This window comes from Podarcis muralis, chromosome 3 (genome assembly GCF_964188315.1).
Source record: "Podarcis muralis chromosome 3, rPodMur119.hap1.1, whole genome shotgun sequence".
In the NCBI taxonomy this organism is placed as follows: domain Eukaryota; kingdom Metazoa; phylum Chordata; class Lepidosauria; order Squamata; family Lacertidae; genus Podarcis; species Podarcis muralis.
In genome coordinates this window covers 45,283,986-45,308,893 of record NC_135657.1, presented here as the reverse complement: position 1 = coordinate 45,308,893, position 24,908 = coordinate 45,283,986, and the positions used below count along the sequence as shown (strand labels likewise).

Sequence of the window (24,908 nt, the reverse complement as noted above, 5' to 3'; positions counted from 1 at the left end):
GCTTTTGGGCTGTGGGGGTCCCACAAATGTTCATTCTGTCTCCACCTCCCTCATTATTAACTTAAAGAAGGAATTTTAAAACATACCTGTTTGTCCAGGAACTTGATGGCTGAAAGATACTGTTCCAATCAACCTTGAAATTAAAAGATATGTGCGTATGTGGCTGTTTTAAAATGTATTTTTTAATTATATTGCTTTTTCAGTTGATAGCTGCCCTGGACTCCTTAGGGAGTTCTAACTCCTTTGGGTTACAAATTTAATAAATAGTAAAAATAATTAGAAGCACTTGAACTAGAGATTTTTTTATTTTTAAGAAACCTCTATGAATACCAAAAATGAAGGGGCCAAGTGTAAATCCTTTGGGAGGGAGTTCCACAGACTGTGGGTCACTACTGAAAAGGCCTTATGCCTAGTGCATGCCTAGCTCAGTCTAGGCATGAGAATCTTAATCTCAGGGATGTGGGGTTAGCAGGTAGGGCCTCTGATGCAGATATCAAGGCACAGGCAGGTTCATACAGGTGCAAGTGGTCCTTCAAATAACCATGCACCCAAACAATTTAAAGACTTTAAAGGCCAAGACTGGCACTTTGAATTGGGCTTGGAGACACACTGGTAGCCACACTGGTAGTGGTGTAGTGGTTAAGAGCAGTAGATTTGTAATCTGGTGAACCGGGTTTGCGTCTCCATTCCTCCACATGCAGCTTCTTGGTCTAGTCACACTTCTCTGAATTCTCTCAGCCCCACTCACCCCACAGAGTGTTGGTTGAGGGGGAGGAAGGGAAAGGAGAATGTTAGCTGCTTTGAGACTCCTTAGGGTAGTGATAAAGCGGGATATCAAATCCAAACTCTTCAGTGCAGAATGCTTGCAATGTGCCTAGACTGCCTAGCCCCACAAGGACAGAACTGGCCACATTCCGTGTCAGCTGAAGTTTCTGGGCCCCTTATAATGAATTAGCATAATTTACAGTATTTGGTGAACCCCCTCCCTCCTTATTTTAAGCATGTCACATTCTTTCATATACAAAAATAGTTATCGTATCCTCTCCCCAGGTGTATGGTTCAACAGAGTAAAGGTGTCTTATCAGATGGATGCCGTAGGCAGGACTTCAAAAGTTTATTATCAAGAACCTCTGGTCTAGTGGGAGGTTCATACTCCCAATTTCCCAGTTGCCTTCCTACCTGAGGATACTGGCAAGTGTTTGGAACCTATCCTAGTTAAGGAAAAGGTGTGAGTCAGCTTTGGATGTCCTGCCTGCAGGACTCAGCTGAGTTTGCGCCATCTGCTGGATCATGCCCTGTGGAAAGGATAGATCCAAACCTCACGGGTAAGTGCACATTTTTATCTGTGTTATTTTGTTGGCATCAGAAGTATTAGATAAGCAACAAAATAGGTTTGATGGGCACCTCTTTCATTTTATGATTATATCCCATTGATCATAGGAAGCAATTTGGCAGGCCATTGAGTGTCACAATCATTACATTACCAATGAATTATAAAAGAAAATAGGTCCACTGACTTGTGTTTGCTATTTTGTGGCAGCCACGAGCACCGAGGAATATTTACAAACCTTCTGAAATAACATAATTTTATGCACTGGTTCCTATGATAACTCACAGAAATCAGTTACGGAATTTTTGCAAATAATTTAGAATATTTTACATGTTCTGATACAGTGATATTTAAAATCTAGATGAAAAAATAGATTTTTCAGGATACACACAACTCCACTGGAGAGCTGCATGTGTGCACTGATAATTTTTTTTGGAATTGTTGTGCATGAGTTATTAGTGATTCATTTTAAAATCTCCTTACTTTTGTTTTTGCATATTTACAAACTGTTCAGACCAACTACTAGTGTTCTGGATCACTGCATTTTTGTGCATTTGTCTTTCCATGATATTAATCATTGTATGTATGTGTGATTTTAATATCTTTGATACTGTGGAAGATATTCCTGTCCAGGTAAATTTGAAAAGTCACTATTTTTTCCTAGTACTCAGTATAGTGCTAGAAATGCTACTTTCCAAAGTTGTTTTTAGAATGAGGAAAAAAATTTACCTATTGTAAAAGTGCTGATGAGCAATAATATTTAATGTTTTTCCTCTTTCCCCTCTTCCTCATGGTACTCCAGAAATTTATGATGAAGGTAAGCTTGAAAACTGTTGTTTAATTAATTTATCTCTTCTCGACCAAGAACAGTTCAGAAGAGATGCAAAACTCTGTATCACAGTAAAAGTCAATTAAATAGTCAATTAAAAAAAATATCTTAACCAGTCAGTTGTTAAAAGCCAATTGGTTAAATAGCCTTTCTATAACATACTGAACATCCAGCATTCACAAAGAAGGAAATTTGTAAGAAGATTTATACTGCTCTCCCTGGCCAAACATGGTTATATAGTGGCTAAGGATCAGATTTAATAATTATTCATATTATAGTAAAATTATGAAATTTGGCTCAAATACATGGAACCGGGCTATAATGTCTGTAAAATTCTGTAATGCATTCGAGTTACTAAACTGTACCAAATGCCACTGGATACTTTACAAAAGTTTTCGGGATTTTTTCCTGTCCCTCAACTTTGTCATAACTTTCCTCATTCTGTTGTTAAGCTTCAGTATTCATGCCTTTTAGTGGTTTATTTTTTTCACCAAAAAATCTGAGGGTTTGCCTTTTCAATATGCGGCAAACCATATAAGTTTTCTAGTTTTTAACAGGGTTTATTAAACTGCTATCTGTTACTGTGTTGTGTGAGATGTTGATTGGATCTTGGAGGATTAACTTCATTTTTGCTACTTCTGAGATGATTGCCTGGAGTGCTCTTTTCTAAATCCCATCTAGCTATTAGAAGTGCAGTGTTGTCAGTTAAGTTTATTTGTTTAATGTTTAATCATTATTTGTTTAATGCTTTTATTTTGCTGTATAAGCAGCATTATTTATTTTTTGTATAATGTCCTTAAAATCATTGTACTTCCAACAGTCAGTTTGCGTAGGTTTGAGACAGGACATTCTTGGGACTCAGCTATACAACTGCAAATAAAACATTTTAAGTGTGCTTTAAGTGCAATATATAAGGTAACACTAAATGGCAATGGTGAGCCTTATGGAGAATTCAATGTATTTTTAAAAAGGCTTTTAAAACAAAGCATTTTTAGAACAGTTTTTATATGTGTCTAGATTCCACCTTGGTGGCAATTCAGCACAGAGTGGTGGGGCTGCTGCTGTTCACCAGACCCCTCTGGCTGTGTTCTGCTATGTACTGAGAGGGTGAGACAGTGGTGAGGCCAGCTCAGTGGCAGCATCCTGGTGGAGCCCATTTGGCACTTAAGCTGGCACATTTGCACTGCTGGTGTTTTGCCCTCTTTGTCCCACTATGCAGCAGTGATGCAACCCGAGGGAGTGTTCTGTTTGTGACTGGTTTCTAAGATGAAGATTAATTTGTAGCCAATATACAATTTAGGCAAATTAAATACAAATGAATTCAAAATCTGCATGTTCCCTGTGATGCTACTTCTGGAAGTGAATACCTGTCAGATGCAGGTCAGCACACAAGAAGCAGAGTTTGGCAGTGCAGGATTCTTTCCCCCCCAATAAAATGGCATACAACTCAGCAGTGCCTCCCATCAGGACTGATAGTTCCCGCCCTCTGCTTCCTCTAGGTCTCTGTTTCCCATGTAGTCTCAAACTATATTGGGCACCTGTAATCTCTGTTTCGCTCTATGCATTGCCCTACGTGTCCTTGGAGTCAAGCAGGGAGGCGAGCTTGTCACAGGAGGAGGGCAGACTCCTGGGATTCTCCTGCAGCCTCTTGCCCCTCTCCTCTTCTTCAGCCTCTGAGTCTGAGCTGCTCCCTATCACAGGCTCTCCTTGCTCACTAAAGCCTGTTGCTTCTTCAGCACCCAACCATTCCTCCCTACATTCTCCCCCTGACTTCTCCTTGGTGTCCCACCACCAATCCTTGGGCTCTGAGTCTTTCTCTTTTTTGGGGGTTTCCTTGGGGGTTCCCCAGCTGGTACCTCCCACCACTCCTTGTCATCTAGTCAGCCCTCTTTGTAGCTCTTTGATGCAGTGTGGAGGACCCATTCCCTCTCTACCTATCGTGTGTGTGCATGCACACACATACACTCTTGTTTATCTCTTCCCGTTGAGAGTGTGTGTGTGTGTGTGCGCGCGCGTGTGCCTGCCTGCCTGTGTGTGTTGAATGTGTGTGTGTGTGTGTGTGTGTGTGCGCGCGCATGTGAGCGGAGTGTATTGGCCATGCCTTCTGCTGACATGCAGATTATGGAGTGGTGGTCAACTCATTGTGGTGCTTGGGCCGAGGAAAGTTAACCAGACCTGATTTAGTGCATTATGAAGGAGACTTTGACCAAGGCTTCTCCACAGAATCTTAGCAGACATGAAAAATTCTGTTCAGAGTGTTAGTCCTGGTAATATGGGTGCTCAGATTATATAAAGCTTTGTAGGACAAAATCAGCACTGACTAATAATACCTTTGAAACATTTCATGATTTTTCTCTCAGTCCAGCCTCTCTGGATATTTCACCTCCAGGTGTTGTTTTTGTTATGGACCTGTCTCTTGTACCATACACATGAATGGCACTAAATGAATAGGTAAACAGTTTGTTACTTGCATAGTGCCCTCCAGGTACATGCTGCTTGAAAAAGAATGAAGAGCAAGTCTGTACCCTGAGGGTCTTACTATCTAGATAACAGATATAGGGGAGACATCATAGCAAGGGGAAGTAAATGAAGGCAAGGGAATACTATATTGTTTTTTCAGCTATATGTATTTAGGCTTAGTTGCTGGAGGGCATGGGGACAAGGAAGTTCTTCCAAAGGCTTCATGAAAAGGGTTTGTTTTGAAGAAGGATTTGAAATCAGCAAGAGAAGTGACATCATGAAGGTGATATGGGAGGCAGACACTAAGTGCCTTTGAGGGTCCCTTCTGCAATCTCTGTTCAAGAGCAAATGTAGTTAATGCAAGAAAGAAAGTGGATGAGAGTTCTTTTAAAATCACATGTTTTATAAGCTTTCCATTGTATGTTTTACAACTGCTCGCATGATTCCGACCCCCCATTAAGCCCAATACTGTACTTTTTTATTTTTTGCAAGTGATGGAAAAGAGCAGTTGATGATAGAAATGCTGTCTCAGCAGCAAAGATAAATATTTATATTTTATATTCAAGGCTACACTGTCAGTATCAATGCAGGAATGTATTACCAATTTATTGAGGAATTGCTGAATATATATTTTTTTTAATGCATATATGCTAAGCTATCTGTTGCTGGGAAAGTAGACCATATATTTTGTGTTGAATATGTTAATCAAGATACCCGATTTATCATCTTCAGTATGCTTCTAGCTATATGTTCAGTCATTCGCCAGCAAATCAATAGCTTTAAAATCAGGAGCGTTTATCATCTTGTTGCCATAAATGATTGTGAGATGATTATCAATGAATTCAGTCTCTGGAATAGAGGCTATAAAATATCCCCTTATTAATGAAATGTATGCAGGCATCTCATTTAGATGATTTATTCAAGGCCTCTCTTGCCTTTATTTTGCTTGCATGAGCTACAGCTTTAAAGCAATTCCCCCCTCTTCCTCTTCCCTCACCTGGTTTTGCATGTATGGTGACAGATTCCATATACATTCTAGCTTTTGCACTGTCTGTCACCCACTGTTGAGAGTTCCATCTCCTATTAAATGTTATCTTAGCAGAGAGAACAAGTCTGTTTATCACCAACTTTTAAAGTATCCTGAATCCTGATGCCTAGGGCAAAATTGCTTTAAATTATTGCCCCCTGTGTTGAATTATTTTACTTGAGATGGTTGTGTGTTTGTTTATACTGTATAGGTATATGTATGGGATGGACATTCTATGACATGCACTGATAGGATTCTGGAATTTATTTATTTTTCTATGTTAGGTAAGAGATGTTCAGCAAATTCCAAGGCTAGGCCATTTCATTGTAAAAGTACATTGCCTTTGAGGGTTCATTGCAGAAATCATAAAATATTGCTGAAATGAGGTTCCCATAAGTTTTTTTTAAAAGTTACTTGCGCTCTCCTAAATGTGACTAGGGCAGCACACAAATGTGGGCTTGTTATTCTGCCATGCCCAGTGCTTTTTTCCGGGGGCGGGGACGCAGGGGTACACATACCCCTAAACATTTCGTGAATCTAAGTTTGGCCTCATTGAGGGGAAGTATTTCAATATGAGTAGGAAAATTAGAGTAGTCCTAAACATTTTTAAGAAAAAAAGAACTGGCCACGCGCAATACAAAACCTGAGGGTAGGGGAAATGAAAAATAGGTGTTTGACCCTTGGTGTTCAACACAATGAACTACAGTCCAGTGGACTGCATAGGCATTCTGGTTGCACAAATGGTAATGGAATAGCGTAGTGGAACACTGCCCAGGTCATGGAAGAGCAGCTGCTTCAGAAGCCCATCGTGCATCAAGAATTGTTACATATTCTAGCCTACCAGAAGGGTGGAATGGTTGTGCTACAATTTAGTAAGAACACAGACTGGCAAGGAGGTCTCTTGCCTAACAGGCTTTGCTGTTGTCTATTATTTTCTGGCAGTTATATTTACATCTTAATAGATGGAGCCAATACTGTCACACACCCACACAAACCCCTATCTCTGTCTGTCTGTCTGTCTGTCTATCTGTCTGTCTATCTGTCTATCTATCTGTCTCATCTATCATCTATCTTACAATCTAAATTTAAGAAAATTTATATTGAATGCTTGATAAATCTATTTTTTTACAAGTCATTTGCTGTAAGTTGTAGAGCATGTGTTCTGCATGCAGAAGATCCCAGCTTCAACACTTAGTGTCTCCAGGTGTGGCTGAGAATGACCTCTGTCTGAAACCCTGGGAGCTGCTGCCAATCAGTGTAGGGAATATTCAGCTACACAGACCAATGCTATGATTTGGTATAAGGCAACATCCTATGTTTGTGTGTTCCTAACACACACACACACACACACACACACACACACACCTATTTTGACCCCTCACAATAGGGGCAATGGGCGAATCAAGATTTCCTTATAATAGAAAAGAACAATTTCATGCCAACATGCTAATGAATCCCTCTTATTCATGCAGACTGCTCAAGGTGGTGGCCATCGAACGCTCCTCTATGGACATGCAATATTGCTGCGCCATTCATACAGTGGTATGGTATGTATGCTGATGTTAACGTCTTCTTTTAAGGCATCAAAATTAGAGGGCTGCAGTTGATGGATGATGGGGAAAACTATATGTAATTGTCATAGAGATTATACTCTGTATGTGTGGTAGCAGGGAATTCTGTGGCTATTCCGTTCCAGTGCAGTCATCTGTGTTGGATATTATGCCCCCTGCATTATGGAATACATTCCCAGAGGAGGTGAGGCAGATACCAACGTTGTATGAATTTCAGCATGCTGTGAAGATATTTTCATTTCAACAAGCATCCTGTGAATGCTGGGGTTTTTTATCACGTCACTTTTTGATAGTCAACTATTTTATGTATGATACAGATCCTGTATTTTATTTTGTTGTAAATCACGTAGAGATACGTGATTGTAGGCTATTGATAAATATTTTAAATAAGTCAGTAAAAACCTGCACAAATGAAATCCTGAAGAATTGCATCCAAGAGATTATCACAGTTGTTACCAATTCACTTTCAATAGTTTCATTGTTGTAAACCACATGGATATTTTTTAATGAAATAGTGGTATACAATATATTTTTTTGTATCTATTATACTTCATCTGTAGTCTGTACTCAACCTTAGAAATTTGGGGATGCATGGGTAACATCTCTGATATTTATATGCTGCTCTTCAGGCAGGCAAACATTAAAAATGTTAAAACAGTAAGCATCTATTGAGATGGTTGAAGAAAAACAGCAAGGCAAGCTGCAAGCTCCTTCCCTCAGTGCAGGGTGGTTCTTAGGTAGCCCTAGGAAGAAGAGAGAGAGGTCACCTCAGTTGGAACACTTTGAGCAAGATGATGGACCAACTCTATTCTTATTGCCAGCCTCTATCTCCCTTTTTTGTAATGTGTAATGTTGTTGCCTTATTTTATTTAACAAGTTGACACTGTGAATGTAAGCATTTGCGTTTTCCTTTAAACTGGAATTTACAAGGGTTTCCCTCGGAATGCAGCATGTTCCCTTCCTTCAGGAAAAAGCAATGTCTCCTCACATTTGGGCTTCTTTCTTGCAGCATTTTCTCTCCTACTTTCTCCTGCTTTCAGGCTTTGTGGTTTTGCTATGTCTCTCACATATAGCAGTTGTTATTTACACACAGCAGCCTTGAGTTCTGAGTCTATCTCTCTGTTTATGCTGGCACTCTATATGTAAAAACGTCCCCTTAGAATAGCCCTTGCTCCCTTCTGGCAAGCCCATATCTACAGCTGCTCCATCTCCCTCACAGTATTATATAGTAAAGTAATTATATGTCTAAATTGAATAAAGAGCATAAAACTAGTTTTTCTTTTCCTTCTTTCTTAGTACCTGTGTTGTCTCTCCACCTCAAGAACATCAATGGACAAACTGGCATTTGATGTAGGCTTGCAAGAAGATACCACAGGTAAATAAAAGCTTTGCAAAAAACTGCACATTCTTTTATATGGCAGCAAGTTGAAATAGATTTAAATTTCCAACAGAAACTTACAGTATTATACAACTAACAGCATTTGTTTGTATGTTCCAATAGACTTTAGAATATTATATGTTCCCCTTTTTTTTACCTTACAAATGCCTAGTTCCTTTCCTGTTAAAAATATATGTGAACATACAAACACTGTAAGTTATTTATTATTTGGAATCCCTAGTGAATCTTTCAACTGAGACTGGTTTTGACTTTCTTCTGTTCAGATAGTGTTCTGCTTGCAATTTTAAAGCTAATTCATTCAATATTTTATAGGGCAGTGGAGACCATCTCTCCAAGGTGAATTTAGTTGCATGTTTCTTATTATCAGCTTTGTGAGAATGCATATTTTAAAGACTATATCCATTCAACAGAATAGGAGAATGTGTGCCTATCACAGTTTGATTTTAACAGCAACATTTCTAGAACTATTCGTTTAACACTCTTATTTAACACTCACAGTGTGGCAGTTGCTATTTTTTGCTTTGCAGACTCTTCTTTTGTTGACAGGAGATGTGGAATCATTTGGTTATATGCAGATATCACACTTCTGCAATCTTTAAATGGCATGGACTACCACCAAGTGTAGAATAGAAGTCCCATCCTAACCATTTCATAGAGTCGGCTCCATATTCCATATTCTCAAAAATACAATTTTAAAAGGAGGTCAGAGACAAAAATTAATTGTTAATGTAACAGCTGAAAATTAACTGTGAAGGAGCAATGGAGTCTTTAATATGAACTTTTCTCAGGGTATGGTCTAAAGGTGCAGTAGACCCACACCTTGCTGAAGGTGAGCAGGTCTGCATCTGGTCAGTGCCTGGGTTGATCATTACCTGGGAACCACGTTTAACTGCCTTGGATTCCATGATGGAAAAAGGCAGGATACAAATGTACTTAAATAAGTAAAACTGTCAGCAGGATAGCCATTTATTTTTGGGGAACTATTGAACTAAAATAATATTTATTAGTACAAAATTGCGATCCCTTGTTCATTCTTCAGCAAAGTATGTCCAAATCATGACAAGTCACTGCACCCCAAAACCACAATTAGATGCAAAAATAGAAACAATGTATATCAAGGTGCTTTTTACATTCTTCTGCCCATCTTTTCCATTAATCGCGGTAATGTAGGTGAGGCATGTTGGTGGACAATACACCCTGCTTCCAAACAGCGTTCTGAAGGAGAGAAAGTACGTGTTGGGGATGATCTCATCCTAGTTAGTGTCTCATCAGAAAGGTACTTGGTAAGTGAAGTATGTTTCAAGTATAATAATTGCATGGTACTTAACAAAGCTTAGTGAGACAGACTCTAATTTTTAGACCATGTTTCTGATGTGGCATTGGATCTGAAAGTCAATACATACACGTTCAATGTTTTATTGTGTTTTTGTATATGCTGGAAGCCACCCAGTGGCTGGGGCAACCCAGCCAGATGGGAGGAGTATAAATAATCAAAATTATTATTATGACGTATTAGTCATTGACCTGGTTCATATGGCATGAAAATGTGTGGGCTCTTAGCGAGGAGCTCACTATCGTGCCATATACAGAAACAGTTCTGGTCACCTCACCTCCAAAGATACTGTGGAAATGAAAAAGGTCCATAAAAGTCCAACAAAATGATCAAGGAGATGAAAAACTCCATTATAGAGGAAGGCTACAACATGTGTGGTGCAGAGCAAGTAGAGGTTCTTCACCCTCTCTCATAACACTAGAACTCGTGAACGTCCAATGAAGCTGAATGTTGAAAGATTCAAGACAGACAAAAGAAAGTACTTCTTCATAAGCCACATAGTTAAACTATGGAATTCGCTCTAACAATATATAGTGGTTACCAACAATTTGGGTGGTTTCAAAAGAGGATTAGGCAAATTCATGAAGATTCAGGTTATCAACGGCTACTGGTCGTCATTGCTCTGTTCTGCCTTCAATGTTTGAGGTGGTATGCCTCTAAAATACCCATTGCTGGGAATGGCAGGTGCGGAGAACACTCCTGCACTCATGTCCTGCTTGTCGGTTTCCCATTGGCATGTGGTTGGTCACTGTGACAACAGGACGCTGCACTAGGTGGCCCTTTGGCCAGATCCAATGGGGCTCTTGTCTTCTTAGTAAAGAACACAAAGGCAGATGAAAATAACGCAGTTACCTATTACCATTAGGTCAGATGCTAAAACAGCATGGTTTGTTTATAAACAAACATGTATTCTCCAACCTTGTCTCTGCGCACCAATCAGAGCATGAGTTTATTTTACATGGGGGGGGGGGGGTGTAACAGGAACATATGGGACAGGAAGTAAATTCTTCTCACAATGCACTCAGAATGTCTCGTCAGTATTTGCACTGAATTTTGATTTTACTAGAAAATACTAGCTGCTTAAAGCTGTTGCCTATTTTAGTAGTAATGAAGGTTGCAAAGGCATAGTCCTGGCTTATAACTGCACATATACATACATACATACATACATACATACATACATACATACATACATACCCACATACCCACCCACCATATTTCTCTTATTGTAATTTGTTTTAAACTGTTTTTACCATTGTGGTTAAATTGTTAAATTGTTGTAACCTGACCTGGGACTTTAGACTGAAGAGTGGGCAATTGATGATGATAATAATAATAATATAGTACACTCTGGAAAATTGAAAGATAATTGGCTTCTGGCTATACAGAAAAAGACTAGGGGCTCCAAGTGGTGTCTGTTTATACTCCTGGGGGCCTCATGAGTTATGATGGGGAAGACTGGATTGATATTCAACAACTTGGTGCACCATACTATGACAGCTTTCCTAGGGAAGAACCCTGACTTCTTTCCGACATGGCATGGAAATGGAAGTGACATCAGTAAGACAGAGGACAGGGAGCTGGCACTTTGAATGCTGATCAAAACCTCTGAACTGGAAAATAAACACATTGCTGATTCCTTGTTGCCATAAAGATATAAGTGGCACAGTTAGTTTGTGTGGCGGTCCTGCACACCACTAAGTGTACAGAGTTAGCATCAACAAAGGATGGTTGAGAAGTAATATTAATCTGAATCTGGTGCTTCCTATCAGTTCCCTAGGGCAAAGCATGTCTTTTAGCAGAAATTTTGATTCATGTAACCCCAGCTTCAAAGAAATATGCCGTCAGAAAGCTATTACTTGCAGCATGAATTCAGTGATTACTCAGTATTTTCTGATTCACTGACAGTTGCATCAAGCCAGAGACCTGAAGAAAATTAGGTTTGAGCTTGAATGCAGGTGACTTGCTGCTGCAGAGACATTTGAGTGACTTTTGGCTTCATAGGTTGTTGTTTCAATTTAGAAACTCCAGTGTGGATGCAGAGAGGGATTGTGGTGTTTATACACAGCTCCTTGTGAGCAGGATTGTCCAGTTCTTATCAATATGTAAGGAAACTTCCCTGTGCAGAGCATTGTCTAGTAGTGTAGAGAACTGTATAGCACTGTTGATGTGTGCATGGTTAATTGGAACCCCAATGATTTTTTCATCAATTTCAATTTGTTATTAATTTCACAGTCTGCTTTTTTCTTTCTGCATATGAATAGTGAGATAAAATTCACAGTAATAAAAATAATAAAGCAATATCAAGAGTTGCAAGCTGGAGGGTCAACATCTTTGTAAATGGCTTGGATGAAGGAATTAAGGGGACGCTCATAAAATTTGCAGATGACACCAACTGGGAGGGGTAGCCAATGCCGCAGAATACAGAATCAGAATTCAGTATGACTTTAACAGATTGGAGAACTGGACCCAAACTAACAAAATAAATTTCAATAGTAACAAATGTAAGGTTCTCCCCTGAGGCAGGAAGAACCAGATGCACAAATATAAGATGGAGGACACCTGGCTTGCCAGTAACACATGTGAAAGTGATCTAGTGGTCTTAGTAGACCACAAAATACTGGGGGTGGGGGCCAGGTAAGCCCCGCCCTGGATAATTGATCACATGACATGGTGCATGCACACCATTTTAACAGCAATTCTCATCAACTGGGGGGGGGGGCTGCCCCCTCAAGTATTTTATGGGGGGACGGGGGACGAAGGGACTTTGGCCCCTAGGGTTTGGCTTCTAAGTCTGAGTGCCACAATTTAAGAATGTTACTGACAAGCTGGAACATGTGCAGAGGGTGGTGACTAAGATGGGTAGGGAGAAGAGAGGAAGGGGAAGTCTTGTTGCACAAGTTGAAATCTACTCGCATGATATTTGATAAATACAGGTTCTTGTATATTCTTGTAGTGTAGTTTAATAATTTCTCATATGTTTGCAGCATTTGTCTTATGGTAATGGCAGCTTGCGAGTTGATGCAGCCTTCCAGCAGACACTGTGGAGTGTAGCCCCCATCAGTTCAGGAAGTGAAGCAGCTCAAGGTAATATTGATAACATAATAATGCTAATGCTAATTGTACTATCAGTTAGCTGTTTCAATAATAATGGCCTGCAGATAATTGCTGTATTGAACAAGTATTTCAGGACCTTTATATTATTTTATTTAGTGAGTGGAGGAAAGTGAGACAGATGGTACTGCCGCATGTCATAAAATCAGTCCTACTCAAGGACACTTGATTTTATAATGTGCAAAATGAATAAATAATGAGAGGGAATGCGCTGGATGATAGGCAGGTGGTCGTGTTGGCTTTTGATTTTTCTGGCATTCTCTTAGCCACCCACTCCCAACTCGTTCGTCATCTTGCTTAGTGTCTGCTTTTTTACATGTCACAAAAATCAGTACTGGGGGAGTGCACAGTAGTGCTGACTTACAATATATCTGATTTCACTGGTGTGTAAAAATACCTTGGGGAAACCATGGATTCCTGGTTTGTCAGATAGCTTTTACTATGATTATATTTAATGAAGTCTGCACTGAATCATAATTATGCTGTTAAAAGCTCTTATTTCTGTTTTGTGCGTGATCTGGTAGTAGCTTTTATTGAAAGCAAATAATATTTATAGATTTTATCATACATTTACATTTCAATAATGTAATGTAAACACAATAGTGTTTCAGATTATTCTCTCCAAGAGTATGCAAGGCTTAAACCTTGATTAGTGCCGTTAAAAGATGGCTACTTTCCCCAGTAGCCTTGTTAAAAAGCAGGAAATCTGACTTTTGACACATAGACCGATGAGTGCTATCTTTTAACAGATCACTTACTGCACTTATTATTCTAGACATGACTTCAGATAGTGCCTGCAAAACCTTGCATGTGCACAGGGCACCCACAGGCTTAGTGAGTAGTGAATCCATTACTTCTATTCTTACTATAGCCCTTTTAACACCAAATAAAACTAAAAAAGCTAAAACAACTAGGAGACAGGGGTGCGGATTCTTTGAAATTGAATGGAAGTAGATATTTGCAGATTTTGGGCTTGGACTAATCCTAAAACACATAATGTTTGCCACCCCCCCCCAATTATAGGTTACCTGATAGGAGGTGATGTACTGCGGTTGTTACATGGTCACATGGATGAATGTTTGACTGTCCCTTCAGGAGAGCATGGAGAAGAGCAAAGAAGGTAAATTTTATGATGGGAGGGGAAAAAAAATGGTCTTGACAGGATACTGTGGACTGGGCCACTTGGTGTTCTGAGAAGGAACCAGCAAGAGAACTGCTGCACTTATCACTCCCTAAGTTCAGTAGGGCTTAATTCCAGGTAAGTATAGGATTGCAGCTTTAGCCATTTTTTTAAAAGCTGTACAGGTTGCAGTCTTGGTTACTCAAAAGCCTTCATTATACTTCCTTGCTATATTTAGTTAAAACTGTTTGAGGACTTAAATCTGTTCAAGGATTTATGGTTAAAGCACATGGCAAATCACCTGCTTTGCATATTGGGTTCAATTCCCAGTATTTCCAATTGAGAAGGACCTTAACTAGAAGAGCTGGGATCTTGGAAAAGACTTTGCCCAAGATCTTGGAAGCTATTGCCAAAGTACCAAAATACGGGAACTTCTTATGACCCCGTTCCCACATCTAAATGTAACATCCTTTTAGACCATAAGCATGAATGGAAATCTTAGTTCTTGTTTTGAGCGGTTGTTCTATAACAGTGAGCATCAACAACAGTGTAGATTAAGAAGATACATGGTGGATTTTGCAAATACTTTTCTTGAAAATTGAGCCTGATCTTACATGGGCTTCACAATAAGAGGACCCACTGAAGTGAATAAAGCTTGCTTTAGCCAAAGGCTTGTGGAATTGGTATTTTTGATGCTTTCGTTTATTGAGAATAGAAGTGTCATTTTAATTTTTTTGTCATTTTTCTATTGCCCATTGTACCTGGGGCTTGCCTAAGGGGTTACTAATGCAGAGAGAAAAAGAGAGACCAGAGAGAGAATACTCTAGCAGCTCCTCTGTCACTTTATATGGAATCTAGAGAGAGAATAATGATTATGTGTCACTGTGTTTGGAGCTGGAGCAGAGTCACTATCGGGGGGGGGGGGGAGAAAATATGTTTTGCAAGAACATAGAGATATTTTTTATTTCACTTTCCACATCCTACTCTAATGAGATTAATTAAACTCATTTATTTATTAATGGAATTTTTAGACCAAACTTCATTACAAAGAGTCAAAGAATGATTACCAGAATATTAGAAAACACACTGGAAAATCACCACCACCACCATCACCACCACCATCATCCATTAGTTTTAAGACCATCACCAGTATTCTAAGACCTATTACAGCCTAAACCTCAATCATCAAATGCTCAGGAGAACAAATAGGATTCCAGAAACAGGTTAAAACACATTAGTGTTGGTGTATATTATCCACCTTCAGGTGGAAAGAATTCCACAGCTGGGGAACTATTGCAGAGAAAGCCCAGACCTGCATTGTGGTCCTGAATGCAACAGCTGAAAATGAGACATTAAAAAGGATCTCTTCTGATCCCAATTTTTGGATTTGATGATATAGGGAGAGAAGCTAAAAAAATTCCTCAGTCCCAGGCCATGCAGTTGTATCACCTTGAATTTGATCCATATATGTGCCTAGTTCAGACTCCACTAAATAGTTATGATAGGCAGACATCAGACAGACATCGGGCTTTGCTCTTGTAGCTGCATTCTGCATCATCTTCAGTTTTGAGGGAAGTCCAGCATATAGCACATTTCAGTAATCTAAACAGAAGATTACCAGAGCATGCTTTACTGCGGCCAGTTTCTTCTTCTTCCAGAAATAGGCATAGCTGGCATGCCAGCTGAATTTGGAAATAGACACTACTCACCACTGAAACTAGCTAGGCCTCAAGAAACAGTGCTGAGTATCCCTAGACCAGGCTTCCTCAACCTCGACCCTCCAGATGTTTTGAGACTACAATTTCCAGCATCCCTGACCACTGGGCCTGCTAGCTAGGGGTCATGGGAGTTGTAGGCCAAAAACATCTGGAGGGCCGAGGTTGAGGAAGCCTGCCCTAGACTATGAACCTAGTCCTTCAGAGTGAGTGTGGCTTCATGCAGAACAGACCATTCACCCAAATCTGTGACATAGGAACTGCCCACCAGCAGTGCCTCTGTCTTGCCAAGATTCTGTTTCCGTGTATTGGTCCTCATTCAACCCATTTACTATCCACAGGTCCTAGTTCTTTGCCAAAACAGCTTCATCTGGTTCAGATGGTGTGGAAAAATAGAGCCAAGTACAGTATCATTTGCAGATTTATTCACTGATAATATCATAAAACATCAGGGCATTGTGCAACAGTAAAACAAAAATCACCCTTAAAAACAATACATTGCACTACCCCTACCTGTTTCCCAGAACAGGTAATCAACCAGAGTAAGCAAAACCTGGGCAAGCAGCCAGATTGAAATTGGCCATGATAGGTCTGCTAAAGATTACAATAAAACGTGTTATAATTGGGACTTGTGTTGGTTAGTATGATACTCTTAACCAAAGAGTGTTGGAAACACCAATGAGGCAGGTTGATGCACCTGCCTCAGGGAACAAAAATGCAAGAGGTGGCGTCCTGCCCTTCCCACCACTTCCATTACTGCTGGAACATGCCTCTCTCATTTTGCAAACGCTCTGCCTCTCCTCCGAGTTCAGCTAGAAGGGGCATTCTTGTGTGTGTCATTCTCACTTGTCTTTCCTGCCCCAGGAAGACAAGCAGCAATGCTTTGAGGAATGTTCCAGCTTTCAGCAAGGGAGACATTCTAATGGCGGCAGAAGCTGTGGTGGGCTGTGGCAGGAGGAGCAGGAGATGGCATGTTCCTCTTTTACCTCAAGGGGAGAAAAAGGACAGGCCAGGTCAGCATTTCTGAGCCAGCAAGGTTAAATGACAATAAATTGGAATTTGGAGGACTGAATGTTCATGTTCCAGCTTGTTTAAGCTGCTATCTCATGTTATCTGTTCCCTGTATTTAAAATGGAAGTGATAGTTAAGTGCTTTTCTGAGTTGCTGAATATAAATAGAAGTGCTATATAAATTGGTGGTATAAAAAAATCCATAGAGAGGGAACGTAATTAGTACTCTTCTCATCAAGAAAAGTGAGAATAGATTTCAGGAAATATATAAATAAAAGCCCCATTTCCACATGCTTATTTAACTGTACACAAGTTTAATGGATCCCACTTCAGAGTTGACAAGAAATAGCAGGATTGCATGAGAATGGTTTGGGCAATTTAAAATATGTGAACCCTAAATTATTTGAGGCTCAGTTATAGAATGATACCTAACAGTGATTGCTCCTTTAGTTATTGTTTTAAAAATTATTTTATGCTGTCTCTATTCAAGGAAGTTTCTTTGCTGTCCATTATTACTCATGGTTGGTTTTAATGATAGCTGTATATTTTAATAATTTTGCTATAAGTCACCCAGGGAATGTTTAATGATGGACAGCTGTATGCATTTAATAAATAATAATAACACACAAAATGGAAATGCAGCTCCATTGCAAAGCTCTATTACGATCATATCTCTGATGAGTATGGTAGGATGATCAACTCCCTGTTTGAGCAGTTAATGTATCTTCTGTTACTCCCACCTGTTTTTCTATCAGGGAGCAAAAATACATTTTAATTAATTTAGTTCCTGGGCTGCATTTGGTCAGAATTCTCGTTTTAGTCTTCTATAAACACAAGCTACACTTAAACCTTTCCCCTGACAAGGACTCAAGGCGGATAAGAGCAGCTAAAATTTAGGAAAAAACCCAATCATTAAGAAACAATTAAACATTGATAGAATTAAAACCACCTATCTACATACATCCTTCCCCCACCCCTAATAAAACTGGACAGATAATTACAATAAAAACAGCGCAGCATCAGCCCTTTCATTAAAAGCAGTTTGAACAAGAAAGTATTCACTTGCTGGTGGAAGGAAAGCAAGGAGAGACCTAGTCTAGCTTCTCAAGGGAGGGAGTTGCAAAGTCTGGGAGTAGCCATGTTTAATCCTCCCAGGACTCAAGTGATGTTTAATGGAGGAGAGGGGAGTCACTTCAAAGAGTAGTTTGGCAAACCCCTCTCTAAAGTGCCTTCCCTCTCTTAAAAGGGACTGGTGGTTGGGGTGAGTTGTGAGGGGAGGAGTGGGTGAGGTACAGTGGTGCCCCGCAAGACGAATGCCTCGCAAGACGGAAAACCCGCTAGACGAAAGGGTTTTCCATTTCTGAGTTGCTTCGCAAGACGATTTTCCCTATGGGCTTGCTTCGCAAGACGAAACGTCTTGCTAGTCTTGCGGGTTTTCCCCCTCTCTCCCCCCCCCTTTTCTAAGCCGCTAATAGCCTTTTAGCAGCTTAGCAGCTAATCCTTTAATAGCCGCTAAGCCGCTAAACCGCTAATAGCACTAATCCGCTTAGCCGCTAATAGGGTTGCTTCGCAAGACGAAAAAACCGGCTAGACAAAGAGAATCACGGAACGGATTCTTTTCGTCTTGCGAGGCACCACTGTATAAATGGAAGGTTGCTGGTTTTGGGTCAGATTCAAAGTTCAAAGTGAGGAGGTGTTGGATAGGTGTGGGAGAAGGGAAGTTGGCAAAAGAGTTGTTGGGAAGGCTAGGTTGCCAAGTGAAACATGTGGGGTGGCAGCCCTAGTTAACAGCACTCATATGTTAGCTTTTCTTGAATTTAAACTTGTGCTAAAAGTTTTGACACTGACAGAAGGATTGCTTAGCTTTTAAAAAAATAATAGTGAAATGGACAGATCCGAACCATGAGATTAAATCAAACCTAAATAAATTGACAATAAATCCACCCCATTTTTAAAACATGCTGCTATGAGGGATAGGCAAACAATAAAGGCAGGTTTATAGGGTTCAGAAAAGCACAAGATACCACAACAATATTTCGTCAACCTGGAGTGCAAAGGTTTATCAGACTAAAATGAATCAATTTTTCTTCCAGCATACTGCATTTGGTTAATGACAGAGAGGCCTTTTTCTGCCTTTCTTTGGCAGAAAAAGCCCCTATTTATTAGATACAGGTCACCCACGTCAAAATTAATTGAAATACACTTGATTTCATAACAGTCGCAATGCGTTTAGGCAACATATTTGTCTGTGTTGTCAGACAAAGATGGCTTGCTTGAGAATATTTCTAAGGTACATTCGCTTCGATCAGAATTCATTTTGTCCCACAGTGATAAATTAATAAAGTGTATAGATTGTTTGGTACATAATTTCAGTGTTACAGGCTTTGAAATAACCTGGGTGGACAGGGGAAGTCATTGGCTGGGGGAGAAACAGCACAATGGTTCTATCCAGACTAGCTGCTTAAAAGCATGGATTCTTTAATGAGAGGCATGATATTTTTTATAGGGAAAAATTGAAGAAGGTTGTACAGTGGCATAAACCAAAATGTGTGTGAGCTTTAGCCCATCTTCTGAACAACAGAGTGCATGAAAAACTGCTCTTCTGGGTGCACCCTGCCTTTCTGATTTTGAAAGGGCTAAGCAACTTCTCAGTTCAGTTTGGGGACTCAGCTACATTCGTAAAGCTAAAGCGCTTTATATGCGTTATAACATATGCCAACTAGTTTTCCTTATATGAAGTTTATAACACGTTTAACTGAATTGCTTTTTTGATGTGTCTAGATGCAGCCTGGCTTTCTATTTGTGGGGCACTATAGTATACAGTGAAACCAGTAATTGTGAAGTAATGGGACAGGATCTGATATTCTATCAGATGAGAAACTTTAAAAAGCTTGATTTACAATTCAAGCATACCTCTGGCACTATGTTGTTACTCTCTGCAAAGTTCCTAAATGGGAATAGTAAGCTGAGAAATAGAAACATATGGCACAGTAGGTTGATAGCATTTGTGACAGTAGTAGCTATTTCATTTAAGACTGCAATAGTGAACCCAGTTGTATCCTTACCAGTTCAATGAATTCAGTAGGACAGACATATACACGTGAGAGGAACTGTGTCTTGTCTTAGATGCATTTTATTCAGGCCTTTTTCTTCTGTACTGATAAATAATAACTTATGTATCTTTTTTAATTATCTGCATTGGAGCCTATGCAGTTCTCTGACAAGCTTTTCCCTCATGGTTATTAATTAGTGCTAGGGGAATATAAAGTAATAATTCAATTTTTATTCCATGTAACTAATTTGTTGTTTTAATTAAATGGAATAGATTCAGTGATCTGGGCTCCTTGTTTAGGTTTAGCCATGGGCAGGCCTTTGCAATTTCCTAATTTACATCACACAAATATGATTTTTTTTTTAACCACAACAGAATAAATTTGTAGAAATTTGATTGGGTCTGTTGGGCTCCTGCATACCTGTCCCAGTAGTGTAACTTCATATGTTCAGCAGAAAAGCAAGGAATACTCGTAGGAAGCTTTAAGATCAAGGGAAATGTTGAGTTGTCTATAGGATTGTAGTGAATTCTCAGCAAATTACCAGTTTTCATACCCTAGTTCAGAAGTGGTTAGCCCAAGAGGTTTTTTGTGGTCTACTAATACCCCTCATTTGTCACTTGAAGAAAAAAAATATTGATGGTTCCCATAGGTCTCCTCCTGTGGTGCCATGATGCCTAAAGGTTTTTTTTTTTTACAGCTGTCAACTCCCCTGTTTATCCTTTAAAATAATAATTAAAAAAATCTGACTACTCTCATTAGCACCTGTCGTGATGCCTAAAGGTTTTTGTGACCCCTCACTACCCACAAATTTGTCCTTGAATTTTATTTGCCACTCCAGCTTTTACACTCCAGCCATTTCCACATTTACTTATGATCCCTTGGAGGGTTGGCCATGGCTCATTGTGGTACGCAGTCCCCCAAAAGCTTAGTCACCCCCTTTGTTGGTTTTTGTAACAAGACAGTTAACAGTTCAGGCAAGAAGAAGGGGTTGCTTTTTGTTTTCATTGGAGATTATAGAAACAGGAATATGTTTATTGGAGCTGACCTTTTGTCTGAAGGCTTTTCAATTACTGTCCAAACAAGAAAATAAGCATTAATTGAAACCTCCTGCACAACCATGGCAACATAGGTTTAGCTGACACTGGTTCCTGCCAAAAATGGCCTTGTTAAAGTTTCCCTATAGTACACCCTGCAGAGATATTCATGGGCTCAACATGTTTGATTGTGCCCCATAGCAGCTTCCTCACTCATGCGCTTTCTCCCTTTCCCTCATATTTATTCCACCTGACAGGTTTGTCTTGGGATGCTCTTACTTCACTTACTTCTCAATTGTACACTGTTTCCTGCACAGCTTCCCCTTCCCTGGGTTGTAGGGGAACTTGCAAGGGAAACTACTTTAGTCTCTTATTTTCCTGGAAGGAAAGAGTGCTAGAATATGAACAAAACCTGTCTGATATATAGTAATATGTTGTACAATAGCCATATTTGTGCACTTTTTCATTATAAAAGAGAATATCAATGAAGAAAGGAAATGATTGAAACATTCATTTGATTAAACAGATCTCAAGAGAAATAAACTGGACACCAGTTTGATGTGATCATGCCAGCCCTACCTAACTAGTAAAGGTAGCTTACTAGCTCACCAAAATATATAATATATCTTGGAATGCAAATCTTTCAGTAGGATATCAACTGGAAAGAAGCCACAAGAGACTGGAAATGGACAGCGGATTTTAAGAGAGCTGAAAGTCTGAGTGGTATTGCTTTGCTTGGTGTTTATCATTCTGTTGCCTCTGGTGAAAGCAGGATGGATGTGGGCACACTAGGATCAGCAGTTTCTTTCTGAAGAAACTAAATCAGCTCTCTCTAAAACACTATCAGCTATTTTCAGCCTAAAGGTCTGGGAAACTCAGAAAATTCCTCTTGTGTTGCAGAACAGTCCATTATGAGGGTGGAGCCGTGTCAATTCATGCTCGTTCTCTTTGGCGATTGGAGACTTTGAGGGTTGCGTAAGTAAAGAACCTTTGGTACAATGCAATTCCATTATGGCAACAAATGTCCCCGCTCTTTAAAATGCAGGCTTTCTCTTGAGAAAATTTTTGTGTTTATGCTGAAAGACTGATGGCAATTTGGAAATGTACTTATTTACCCAAGATTCACATGGAATTGATTTCCAATATGGGTTTGTGACGCTATTACAGTTGTCAGATAGGTGTCAGTTTCAGGCTTTTCAAAATGCTGATTTGGGACAAGTTCCACAAAAATTGATAATATTAATCAGTAAATGCCAGCAGCTGTGGGAAAAAGTTGTACTATAAAGCTGCAGCTGTTTATGTTCATGTCTTCTGATGGTAGCAGAGCCAGGCTAATGGAACAACGTTTTTCTTCTTTTGGCTGTTTGACCTTGAGAATTCTAGTGCAGTGAATGAAAAATAGGTTCCTTTACATTTCCCTTGTGCATTTTTTTAGAAGTGCATTACCTTCTTACCTAGGATTGCATAGGAGCTGTTAGGTAGGTGGTCTAACAAATGACAGCCTACAGTCCAGGCTAACACATATCCTTGATACTTGACAGAGGAATACTTACCTAAATTTCAATTTAACTGTGATATTGAGTCATCTCCCTTTATAGAAAATGCGAGAAACATATAAGAAATGCCTTACAACTGTCAACAGTATCCAACTTCTCAGTTCTCATGCTGGTTTTGAAATCAGCATTGGCGTGTCTTCTTCACACATCTTCTTCACACATACTCACACCCCTTTTACTATCGGTGCATGTTGTAGGCCAAATTGATGTCTTATGTGAGGATTGTGTATTTATTGTGACTAGGAGCCTCATTGACTTAAACGGAACTCGGTGTTCTGCAGCCCCCTATTGGTAGCACAAAAGAAATGTGCTGAACTAAGGAGAAGCCTTGCTATTTGCCTTTTTCAGTCTGAGATGGATGTACAAAGTTCAAGCGAAAGTATGCACCTGTGAATTCCAGTTGTGTTTCCTAGGTTGTAATGAAACAATGTTGTGTGTGGAATTCTGTTCTTAGAAGAATTTAGAAGATTCTCTGAATGTGCAAGTAGCAGTAGCAAATCACCTGACTGGCTTCGCTGCGATGAAGCTTTTAGGTGTTAGGTGACATGGTTATGACAGTACATTTGTTTTTCCAGCTGCTGCTGGTGAGACCTCCAATACTGAGCTCTCCATCTCTCCTGTTGTCTTCATAAGCCACATAATTGTCTTGCTATAGTAGGCCTTTAAGGAAAAGAAGGATGCAGCTTTTACATGAAGTGGTGTCTTCCACCTGTTGAAATAATTCATATGTTCATGGAGCACTTGCGAATATGTGCCCAAAATCTGTACTGATAGACAAATCTATTGTCCCAAATAATTCACCTCTTGATCTGCTACCTCTGTTGAGATGAACATGTAGCCTTTGCTGGCAGCTAGCTTCTTGTGTGCATTAAAGTTATCTTGCCTAAGAAATCACTGCTATGCCAATGTGCCATTCATTCTGAAAGTAAAACCAAAATGTTAACTCAGTAATTGAAAATATTGTTGTTTTTATAAAATTGAGTTCAAATTACTTTTTAAATCATCTTTCATATTTCGTTTGACATTTAACTATGGAATGTTACATGATCTAAGAATGCAAATTTGAACCTTTTTTAGGTGGAGTGGAAGTCACATTAGATGGGGCCAGCCGTTCCGATTAAGGCATATAACAACAGGGAAGTATTTGAGCCTGATGGATGACAAGAGCCTTCTTCTAACAGACAAGGAGAAAGCTGATGTGAAATCTACAGCCTTTTGTTTTCGGTCTTCCAAGGTAGAAAATTCAAGTGCAGTGACAGATAATGTAAACTTGATGGAAACATTAACATTTCCAGTTGAACTATAATTTCTTAGCAGTTAGGCTGTGCATGCTTGTAGCATTCTCTCTATGAAATTACATAGCAGTGGACCATAAAAGTACACAAAGGTGCAAGTTGTGAAAGCAGATCTTATATCCGGCTCCTGCAATTGTCTTTTGATTTCATTTTGTTATGTTGGGTTTTACAACATCTGGAACACTACTCTTTGGATCTTAATACCTACATGCCTGATATATTATGCATTTGATACAAATTCCATTTAAAGTACTTTTTCACTGTTAGTCTGTTTGTCATAAATTACTCTCTATATGTTAAATTGTGACGCTTTTAAAGTCAGATGTGTATTTGTATTGATGAAACATAATTTCATAAGAGTGTTGGGAAAACATGTATTAAGGGCTGCCAACTAATACTCAGTTGGGAGTGAATCCAGTTCGGCTTGGTGAGGACTGCACTCTTGGCTAATCTTTTTTGCACACCCATTTTAGAGTTTTCACACTCCTGCCCCATTGTTCAGTAGATGGAAGCATGTCAATCTTAATAAAAAGCTGCATTCTGTCTCTTCAAACTGACATCTCTTTAAAACTTTTATTTTAATCTTTAATGTTCATATAATAGCTTTGAAGTGCATTGTGTACTGGCTTTTTATTTGATGGATCTGAAAGAATCACAGCTTCAGTGCAGTGTCATTAAGTTTATTAGAACTGAGTGAAGCTGAAAAAATGTTACTAGAGCCAAACTGATTTACTATAATTTTATGTGTATGAATAAGTCCAGTTTGGAGGATTCCCTTAGGCTCAGTTGAATCTTGTTTCATCACCCTTATATACACATGTGTATATCCCCTATAGGGGAAGGAGGGCCTATGGGAATCAACTGTGTGCAGGTGATGTGGATGACTGGATCATGCCTTTCAAATTTGTGCATAGTTACTGTGTTAGAATTACTATACTTGAAAACGTATATAGTGAAATGATATAGACTCCATGCACAGAAGAATTAAAAATAAACATGTAAGTAAAATGTTTCTTGTATGGTAATGTTGTATGTATATAAAAGAATTTGAATTTCTGGGTG

The 24,908-nt window shown here is 39.4% G+C and overlaps 1 protein-coding gene across 17 annotated transcripts in view; it reads left to right on the top strand.

The window, feature by feature from the left end:
- The window catches only part of RYR2 (ryanodine receptor 2), a 235,952-nt gene that overhangs the window by 60,299 nt on the left and 150,745 nt on the right, over positions 1–24,908 (top strand). For 6 of the 17 annotated variants that reach the window (XR_013392185.1, XM_077925759.1, XM_077925753.1 and 3 more), the window contains exons 5-13: positions 2,133–2,147; positions 7,119–7,193; positions 8,514–8,592; positions 8,929–8,952; positions 9,787–9,899; positions 12,937–13,036; positions 14,087–14,183; positions 21,896–21,970; positions 23,629–23,785. Coding sequence is in view for 16 of the 17 variants with exons in the window: in XM_077925759.1 (XP_077781885.1) it covers positions 2,133–2,147; positions 7,119–7,193; positions 8,514–8,592; positions 8,929–8,952; positions 9,787–9,899; positions 12,937–13,036; positions 14,087–14,183; positions 21,896–21,970; positions 23,629–23,785 (735 nt within the window). In the remaining variant the exon portion in view is untranslated. The remainder of the gene's footprint in view (positions 1–2,132; positions 2,148–7,118; positions 7,194–8,513; positions 8,593–8,928; positions 8,953–9,786; positions 9,900–12,936; positions 13,037–14,086; positions 14,184–21,895; positions 21,971–23,628; positions 23,786–24,908) is intronic. The other 11 variants (XM_077925763.1, XM_077925761.1, XM_077925766.1 and 8 more) reach the window with 3 other exon arrangements.